At 25.7% G+C, this 10,452-nt stretch overlaps 1 protein-coding gene across 5 annotated transcripts; it reads left to right on the top strand.

The window, feature by feature from the left end:
* Positions 1 to 19: 19 nt before the first annotated feature.
* Positions 20 to 10,191, top strand: bbc (choline/ethanolaminephosphotransferase 1 bbc). 5 transcript variants are annotated; one of them, XM_017898371.1, is made up of 11 exons: positions 20 to 398; positions 691 to 838; positions 1,058 to 1,180; positions 1,266 to 1,369; positions 2,169 to 2,303; positions 3,286 to 3,420; positions 4,119 to 4,250; positions 5,346 to 5,504; positions 5,587 to 5,712; positions 5,813 to 5,951; positions 9,457 to 10,191. In XM_017898371.1, exons 1-11 carry the CDS (start codon positions 162 to 164, stop codon positions 9,531 to 9,533), a joined length of 1,515 nt encoding a protein of 504 aa, XP_017753860.1. In that variant the 5' UTR covers positions 20 to 161; the 3' UTR covers positions 9,534 to 10,191. The 5 variants fall into 5 exon arrangements, with proteins under 5 accessions (XP_017753860.1, XP_017753861.1, XP_017753857.1 ...); XM_017898372.1 differs by lacking the exon at positions 4,119 to 4,250; XM_017898368.1 differs by lacking the exon at positions 3,286 to 3,420.
* The last annotated feature ends 261 nt before the right edge of the window (positions 10,192 to 10,452 follow it).

Below are 10,452 nucleotides of genomic sequence, written 5' to 3' on the forward strand. Positions count from 1 at the left end.
GTATTTTTGTAGACTTCATTTGTAGTTCCGGTTTAACCAGTGTGAAAGAGATGTACATGTTCAGTTACTTGTTATGTTTAGCCATTTTGTTGTGAGGAATCGATGATTGTTGAATTATCGTAATCGTTCTTGGTGGTTTAGTAATTCGGCCACATCAAATTATGCAGTTTTATAAGGAAAAGCTTTTGTCACCAGGACAACTGAAACGCCTTAATGAGCACAAATATAGCTGTACGACAAACAGTTTTTTGGATGGATCTCTTCAACCCTGGTGGAACTGGCTTGTTAGTAAAATTCCACTTTGGCTGGCACCCAATTTAATAACAATTGTGGGTTTAATCGTCAACATCGCAACTACTTTGATTCTTATATATTACAGTCCAGATGCTAAAACTGAGGTATCGTTCACATAACCTATTTTTTCCTTCAAATATCATTTCCTGTGTGACAATATAAAAAGTTAACGCGAATCTTGAATGTATTGTAAAATTTAATGCATATTCATGATATATTCTTCGATGTCATGTAAAATTCCTTGTTAGAACCAAGTTTAGTACATGAATATATTGAAGTTTAAGTTTGTTTTATACATATGTGTAATGTTCACACTAAAATTATATATTTGTGGAAGGGATAGTTTATTAATAGAATAAAATGGATTACTTACACAATGTTACTTTGACATTTTAGGCACCTAGGTGGGCTTGTTTTTTATGTGCACTTGGTTTATTTATTTATCAAAGTTTGGATGCTATAGATGGTAAACAGGCAAGAAGAACAGGGACTTCAACACCATTGGGTGAACTATTCGATCATGGATGTGATTCTATATCAACTGGTATGATATTTAAATTCATAAACTTATATGACTCCTATAACCGGTATGTTATTTAAGTTAATAAACTTATATGATTCTTATAACAATTATGTTATTTAGGTTCATAAGCTTATATAGCATTTGTTGAATAATGTAAACAATTTGTTTTATATTTTATAGAACATCATAATCTTAAATTTTTATCATTATAAATAAAAAATCATATTTTCGTTTTTCTAGTTTTTATTGCTCTATCAGCATGTATAGCAGTACAGTTAGGATATTATCCAACATGGATGTTTTTCCAGTGCTTCTGTGCCATGACACTTTTCTATTGTGCTCATTGGCAGACATATGTTTCAGGTAATAAACTTTGTCTATTTAAAGATATTAATAAAAATAACTTTGTCAAACCCGTTAATATTAAAGTGCAATTATTTCTAATTAGGTTCTTTAAGATTTGGCAAAATAGATGTCACAGAAGCGCAATTTAGCATTATAATGATACACCTCATATCTGCAGTTTTTGGACCCAAAATATGGATGATGGAGGTTGTACCTATTTTAATATCTCTAATTTCTTTTTATTAACTTTTGAATATTTTATGTCAATCAACTAAACAATATAACTTTGATAACAAGTTATATATAAAACATTTGTTTAATTTACTACTAACTCTTTAAGTATATAATTATACATGTAACTAAACAGTTGATTGTTATAAAATACTTCCGTTTCTATTTTTTAAGGTATAATAGCAGATTTTTTAATAAATTTAGAAATTTTGTAAATATTTAGTATAATTGCATTTAAGAATTTCCAATATTATAAATTTTTATAAAATATTAAAAACAGAATATTCCATTTTTTTCAGGTATACTAGATTATGATTTCTTCATATAATGTTAAGTTCATTCAAGCTTTTCATTTGAACCTTCATCAAATATTGTTTCATACTTTTATTATTTTTTATGTCATATTTCTCTCATATTTGTTATATATTTCATCATAAATAAATAAATAAATAAATGTATATATGCATATATATATTTATTTACTTATATGTATATTATATATATATTTATTTGTTTATATGTTTTTCATCATTTTTGTCTGTTTACAACTTAAACGAAAAAAAAACATACAGAAATATATTGCAATATTTCACAAGCTAATTAATTAATAAATGATTAATTTAACTAAGAATTTTTGTTTTATACATTATAAATTTTTTATATCAGAAAAAGTTAATGTTTCTAGTGAGTTTTATATATTTTATCTCAAGACTCATGTTTTTTTATAAAAAGTTTGAAAATATCTGCATGAGTCTAACGAGATTATTTCTTACAGATACCATACATAGATGGTTTTATGTTTAAGTATTTAATAGGAGTTGTGACAATAATTTGTGCACTGGCAAACTTATATTGCATCTTTTCGGTGATTTTCACCGGAGGAGTGGGCAAGAATGGTTCAACTGTGGCTGTAAGTTAGTCAATTAGACTTTTGTTTTGGGAAATATGGAAATGGGAGCAGCATGGCATGAGGAGCGACGCTGAAATTACCTTTTTTGCTATAAGACTTACTGTAACATCAATTTTTTTTTTAAATTTCTTGCTCATTTATTCCCCTTCATCCATTTCTTTCTTATTTTCCTATCATATCATTATTGATCATAAATGTATCATAACTTGCATTTGTACCTACAATTCATAAAATTCGTTAAAATAGAGAATATATTAAAAATTATAGAACCATTTGTGATATAGTGAAAATAATATTTAGGATGTATTTTCATATTACAAAAAACTGTATAAATTCAACTTACATTTAATATTCAGAATTATGCTTTTGAAACAATTTCTATCGAAGAAATATTAAGTAAATAACAATATTAAAATATAGTAAATGAAACATTAAATATGATTTATGTGCATAAATTTGTTATTTAATATTTATTTACTATTTTGTAATGCATAAAGTAGATCCATAACATAAACATATCAAAATTAACATCTAAAGATTGGGTTTAATTAGATACAAAGAAAAAAGAGAAAAAAGGAAATGAAAAGGTGTGCATTAGCTCAACGTAGTAAGCATATAACTTAATATAAAATATAAAATTTACACTTTACATCATAATCATAATTCATTAATTCAAAATGTAATTTTTCATTTTAATTACAAGTTGAATTAGTATGATGTAAAAATATTTAGATTAGATATATGGATAGAAAATTTATTATAAAATTCTTGCATTTGCAATTTATTATATTCTGCAGCTCCCTCGTGCCTGATGTTTCATTGTACTGATACATTTTGTATTATAATGGGCCACAAGTGGAACTAGCTCATGTTGAAATCTTAAAAGTTATATAAGATAAATAAGATATAGGGTAAAGTTAGGATAGTTATAATTACATTTCTATAATTTTTATAACGAGCGAGATTTTGTACATTTGTTTAGATGCCAGTGCTTGGTGTAGGCACAATCAGTAACTACGTAGCAGTGTTATTTTATGCAGGCTACATTCATGTATTCCTTGAATTCTGTAAAGTGTTTGAATCTGGTGGGATCGGAAAGAACGGTTCCACGATTGCAGTAAGTTTCAAAAATTTAAGCTCATCAATTGTATGTATGTAAATTCTCATATTTTTGTCACTATAGCATAGTAAGGAGATCTATCTTCTTTCATTTTGCTTGCCTATCTAGACTATTAGGTTATTATTATTTATGTTAAAAAATAGTTTCTGCATTACTAAATCTTATTTCATAATCTATGTGCACATTCTTTATCACAGTATAAAATTTCTTCATGGTGTGCAGGCTATGATAGGATACAGCTTATATTTTAGTATAATTTGTGAAGTGTAATTTCTCTTATGTAAATTTATCTTTTCTTCTGTGTAGGTGCTTACAACTATATTTTTCGAGTATTTACTGTTTGTTGCAGAAATATTTTTAATATGAATAAACAATTGTTTATATTCTACAGTAGTAATATGAATTCCAAATTTATGTTAAAACATAAACTTAAATACATCAATTCATATGAAATTAAAAAATTTATATAAGAATTAATGAGAAAGAGTATAGCAACTTTTATTTTGTTAAATCTACTTTCATTTAATTTTAAAATTAAAATATTAATGTTTAAAATAATTGCAAATTATTTACTGTATATTTTAAAGATTTGAAATTGTTTCAAGAGCAAGAAGTTCTCAACACTGTGAGATGAAATATGTTAGAAATATGTTTGAAAATAACTAATAGAAAGATTTTTCGTGTCGCTTGCACAGTTGCCATACACTGGCACAGAGGTCAAGGTGTTTCCATTATGGGCTGCTGTGGGCATCGCTATTTTACTTGCACAAAGCAGCATATCCGTCATTCTTGCTGGTGGTGTCGGAAAAAATGGCTCCACCGTTGCAGTAAGTCAGTTCAGAAATAATGAAGTCATTGTGTAGTGCACTTTGCATTTTACTTTGATTTAGACTTATATTATATAAAAAAAACTTCTTTCTTATATATAAAAATTATATATGATATTATTAACACAAAATAAATACATATCAACTATTTTTCTGAACATTATTATCTGATACATCTTGTTTAATATATTTGAAATTATGATGTTAAGAATACCTTCTATTAGTAACTGAACTAAAAGATTAACTAAATGTAACAGCACAGAAAAAAATGTTTTATGCAATTTATTGAATCATTTATTGAGTTTAGAATTTTCAAAATCATTCTATGGAACTGTTTACTGTGTTTTTGTTTCTATTTTGGTTTACACCTTTTCCTACATATTTAAAACTCTATATTAGTAAATCATACATATCTTCTTCCATTTTATACTCCCATTCATTTTTTGATTGCACTAATCCTTGCACCAAATATCATAAGAAACTGCATGGATTATTAAAAATATGTAATTTAACATAATTAACCAAATAATTATAGTTATTATACGCTTTATTGTAACTAACTCTTTATAGTGTTCAGCTAATTTTGCTACCTATTATGTATGTTATAAGTAGAAATTATATATTGGTAATTGAATTTTGTTTTTCATTCCAATATTTATAGATTTTAAACATTTAATGCAATTTTGTTATATTATAAGTGTTTTTTTAGTGTTTGTAGAAGTTTGCATTTTATATTTGAATATATAGAATGGATTATAAAAATATTTGAATGTAGTTTTGATTGGTACATTATATATCGCATGTAGTCTTATAATAATGGTGAGGATATAACAGTTTAATTAAATATGTATTCTGTGAATAAAATTTGTATAAAACTAATACATATTTCTTGTATACAAAGCATTGGTTTATATACTATTTTATTTCTTAGAGATTCATTTCGTTTAGGCTGATGTAATTTTTTTATTATTTAATTTTACATACTCTAACATTAAATTTAATGTATTTGGATTACGAAGATGTACTGCATATTTTAATATTTCTTTTATACAGTTATTAATTACTATCATCTTCATAATATTTATTTCATTTCAGGGAACATCAGTTTTATCTCCAATTATTCCATTTAGTTTTGTGGTAGTACCAGCTTTTATAATTTATAGAAAAAGTGCTGAGCACGTGTATGAAAATCATCCTGCATTGTACATACTTGCATTTGGAATGGTTGCAGCTAAAGTTACTAATCGATTAGTGGTAAGTATATCAACAATATAAGCATCAATAATTTCATTTAATTTTTATATTAGATATTTAATGGTATTGTTTATTATTACAGGTTGCACATATGACAAAAAATGAAATGCAATATTTAGACAGTTCACTGATTGGACCAGCAATGCTGTTCTTGAATCAGTATTTCAATTTTTTTATCAAAGAATATTATGTTCTTTGGTTGTGTTTTGTAAGTTTTTTATTTTTACATATTTTGCGTTGCAGTTTTTCTTTAAATATTTATTTAAATATTGTATTTTTATATGTTATATGTTTATCTGTATTTTTAGATTTGGGTTACTCTGGATTTATTCCGGTATAATGCTCAAATTTGCCTTGAAATCTGCGATTATATGAAGATCAAACTATTTAAAATACCATTAGGAGATCATCGAACAAATCTGGTTTCTAATACAGCTGAAAAAAATGGTACTAACATAGTAAAAAAATTGTATCAACACAACAAATTGCAAAAAAAACATCACTAGTATTTACTTGTGATAATAAATGTACTGTACGATTCATTTTTTTTGTATAAAAGAGAGTTAAAAATATAAGGAAGTATAATGATTTGATAAATTTTGTTATATCATGACTGTATATATACAAAGTACGAATGATATAGTTCATTTATTATCACATTAATTTACAATCATCGTCGCATCTGATTAGTATCGAATATAAATAAAAGGTCTCATCAACACGTTGGTGAAAAATTACTTACTGCTTTCCATCGATTGCAGTTACTTTATTATCGATGAAAGAAATATCATCTATTTAGAGATCAGAGTTATGATTAAAATCGATAAAATATTAAGATATACGAAACAAGACAATTTCAATACTGCAAGTGACATATAAATTATTATCAAAAAAAGATGGTCAAAAGACATGACATAAATTTTAAGTAACTTTACATCATCATTGTTATAAGTTCTACAACAATTTAATTAAATCGGTGATTGTGAATAATTTATTCTAGTTGTTAAGAATTGTATGAAATTTGTTTGATAATCATAAAATTACAATGAACGTACATTTTAAATTTTCTGATGACTTAAATTACAAAGAAAATTTTAAAGATTAAAGGAATTTAGGAGTCATTAATTCTTGCTGATAATCTTACAAAAGAAGAAGGGAGAAATTAAATTGTGATTGTTCCCGTGTTGTTTTCCAGAGATTATGTTTAATGATTCTGATACTATTTTTTGGTTGCAATACTACAGCCATGATCTCATAAAATAATTTAATAGTTCATTTATAAGTTTGAAATTGAGGAAGAACTAATTTCCTTTTAAACTTACAAATCTAGTTTACATGTAACATATGTATACGTAGTTAAATATGAATATTCCAATATTTCTATAGTCAATTATAACAAATTTATAGCATAAGTAAACAACCAAAGATAATTCATTTGAACTAAAATAATTCAATCCATGGTTTTTGTTTTGGTTTTCTTCTTTTTTTTAACAATTTCAATTTTGTTATTGAAAGGTTATTAGAGAGGATTGAAGAAATGTTATTGATTAACAAATTATGGTCATTTTGTGTTTTGAGATATATATATATATATTTTTTTAGTGAATATCTATTTGTAATGAATAAGGAATTGTATAAGGAAAAGTGCATAGCACAAAAACTGTACATATTATTTAAGCATTAGGTAAATTGACATATAATATTTATAATTTATCATTTATCATGATTTACATTCTGCTTAGATCTATGGTCTTAACATGCACTTAAGATTGCAATCATGTAAAATAGTTTTTGAGTTAGAAATCAAAATAGCAGATAAATCTTTATCTAAAATAATTTCACATGAAGGGGATTCTTCATTTAGCAGCTTGTGTAAAATTTATTTTCTAATGTCTATAAGAAATATGGTATATTGTCTAATCAATATCAGTTCTAAATGGAATTAAATACATGCATTTAAATTCCTAATGTAATGTAATTATTGTAGGTAATAAGGAATGCATAATTTTGAAGTGTAGTTCATTTAAAAATTATTGTTTTGTCTCTGATTTAAAGAATGTTATTTAAAAATAAAGACCTTAGATCGTTAGTGATATAACTCGAAAAAGCAAAAATATATTCTTCCATTATATTGCACTATAAGAAGCATTAGTCCTCAAAAATGTACATCCATTTCATTTGAAACTGTCTGAATATAGTTTCAGCAAAAACGCTATTACTCATGGAAATATTTTGTATAAAAAAAATGTCGTGTAAAAAATTACCAAATTTTAAGCAATGTTTAGTATAAATATTTCATTAGATTGCATTATCATATGGTATAATGTTACTTCATGATAGAATGTCCCACTAGCTATACAGTATTCCAACTATACAATTCTATTGTTACAAGAGTCTCAGATTTTTACTAGAATGTTTAAGATTATCAGAATGACAATATTTCTATAAGGCTTTTCTGCAACATAGCCTGATAAAATAAATATTGTATCTAATATTCTAATGTACCTTGGTTTTTGTTCACAAAGTGTAATATACTTTTTCGATAAATAATTTTCCTATCACATGCTATCTTTCATTTGTATGTTTTCATTGGAATTAGTTTAATGTAATAATTAGAATCTTTGAAGTTACTTTCCCATTTTCCTATCTTCGGATTTAATCCTTCCAAAATGGCTTGCAAAGGTGATTCTCAAAATCTTGCTTTTTAATATGCTTTTATCAGCTTCCAACATATTAATTTGCATGCTGCATTATTTTATATCATTTTAAATGTTTATATAATTACAATGTATCTAAAAAAATCACATATATAGAAATGAAGAAATATAGAATCTGAATTCGTAATTATGTAATAACATTGTAACAATAGCTTGCACAATTATTTTACGTCAAATTGCATTGTTAATATTTAGCATGTTTATGGAACTTTTTATAAATTTTGTTTTTTATTAGATCGTGTATCATTTAATTTTATATATTTGAATTAATAATATGTAGAATTATCCATAAATATCACTTTGTAAATAATACCAGAAGTACTATTTTTTTTTTATATCAACGGTTATATGTAATGAAATACTGTATAGTGTAATACTGTTATATATTTTTATGGTAACATATTATATAATCAAAAATTGATATTTATCAAATGAAATTTATCGAATATTCACGATAATATGAAATACATACAATCATCGTGAGGTACGTAATAAAGCAAGTAGAGAATTAATATGTGAAAACTGTATTTGCATGCTTTGCCTGTTTGGTTTTAACGCCTTATCAAACGCATTCAGGATGTTATACTTAGAAATAATACTTCTAACATTTTTGCCTTATAACAATTATTTGAATTGTAAAATTTGTAAAAAATCAAAGAAAAATTTCTGAACACGGTCATTGATTAATGCGTATATACATATATGAAACGCTATTAAGTGTAAAGAAAGAAAGAGTTCGGCAATTATATTATCTTATCATCTTTGACTGAAGATGCAAGTACAAAAGCGATTATAATATTTTTTCAATCAAAATCACAATTACTTTCATTAATTGCTGAGTTTTGGTTAATATTACTGAAATGCGTGGTCTGTTACAAAAATGGGCATATTTATCTAATATTAAGTAATATTATAATGTGTTACTATTTAATATAATATTATTTAAGTATGTGCGAATAATACACTAATACTTTGGTTAATTTCTTCTATATTTCTATAAGTTTTTGGAACGATTTGTCTCTTATTTTTAATGTATTATTAAAACTTTAAAAAGATATTTTAAATTATAAATATTAAATAAAAGATACTTTAAAAAAGATTTTAATTACCTTTGCCATAATGAAGTACAGAAACAAGTTATGATTAATAAAACTCGCATAATAACAAAAGGTATTCGCACATGCTCATCGTTAATGTTTTTATTCGTTGGTATGCATGAACAGTTCTGTTCACAGTTCGCATGACGGTGGAACAAGAGCCCCTATTAGATGAGGATTATCATCACGGATCTGATACCACCCTCGACCTATGATGGTTAAAAAAGTATTCGTTGGCATAAAGATAATTGTTTAGAAGTACAGGGTTACGCAAAACTCTCTTATGACTTATACCATAATTTCTTTAGTATCCATAAAAACATACAAACTTCTTTACAATGAAGATTAGTATAATATGCGTTATTATCACTATAAAAGTTTCATATGGCTTTTAATCTCTTCTGGATTGTATCTTCGTTGTCTGATTTGGGTACTGATTAAACAAGGAAACATAAACTATGTAGTAGAATGAAGCGTTTGAGTAATATAGTAGGAAGCGAAGAAGGGAGTTTGAAGAGAGTTTTACGTCGCCCTCTTCAGCGGCGTAGAAGGAAATTAAAAAAGAAGATTCTAGTTCTATCGATAACCATATCGTTTTGTACGAGACTGATCGGTTCAAAGGTTTTCTGACGAAGTAAGATAAGAGTAATTCCTGTGAAAGTTTCACAGGGGACACGTTAAAGTACAATTTTGTTACCAGTGATCAAAAATAATAAAAGTTTATAGTTATTTGTATTCAATTAGGGGCACTGCGAACTGTAAGTTAAGATTTATGTTACTGGTAACACTTAGAATTGTACAACTTCACAGAAGAGATAGAAACGAATATTAATGCATTTTTTTTAAATAAGAGAATGTATAAATATTTTAAAAAGACAGCAAAATAAATATTTTTTAATTATTTTATATAAGAATTTTTCATCGTAATTAAGATCAGATAGTATTGAATACTAGTTCTAATATAATAAAAAGAGATTAGTTCTTAATCTCTGTTAGTATTGTACGATGACTTCCACTTTTTATAAGAATTTTAATGATCTCTTATGTTAGATAATAGTTGAATTAATTAGATAAAACTGTTTACGAAATCATAAATGCATTAAACGCAAATACAAAACAACAATAGAGACAATT

This window comes from Eufriesea mexicana, unplaced genomic scaffold (genome assembly GCF_001483705.2).
Source record: "Eufriesea mexicana isolate 0111107269 unplaced genomic scaffold, ASM148370v2 scaffold657, whole genome shotgun sequence".
Lineage (NCBI taxonomy): Eukaryota > Metazoa > Arthropoda > Insecta > Hymenoptera > Apidae > Eufriesea > Eufriesea mexicana.

Bases quoted from the DNA above. Each gene is read 5' to 3' on its own strand.
- bbc (XM_017898371.1), top strand. From the start codon at position 162: ATGCAGTTTTATAAGGAAAAGCTTTTGTCACCAGGACAACTGAAACGC. The intron at 1,181-1,265 runs GTAATAAACTTT...ATTTCTAATTAG, and splicing joins TTGGCAGACATATGTTTCAG to GTTCTTTAAGATTTGGCAAA. The intron at 3,421-4,118 runs GTAAGTTTCAAA...TCGCTTGCACAG, and splicing joins AGAACGGTTCCACGATTGCA to TTGCCATACACTGGCACAGA.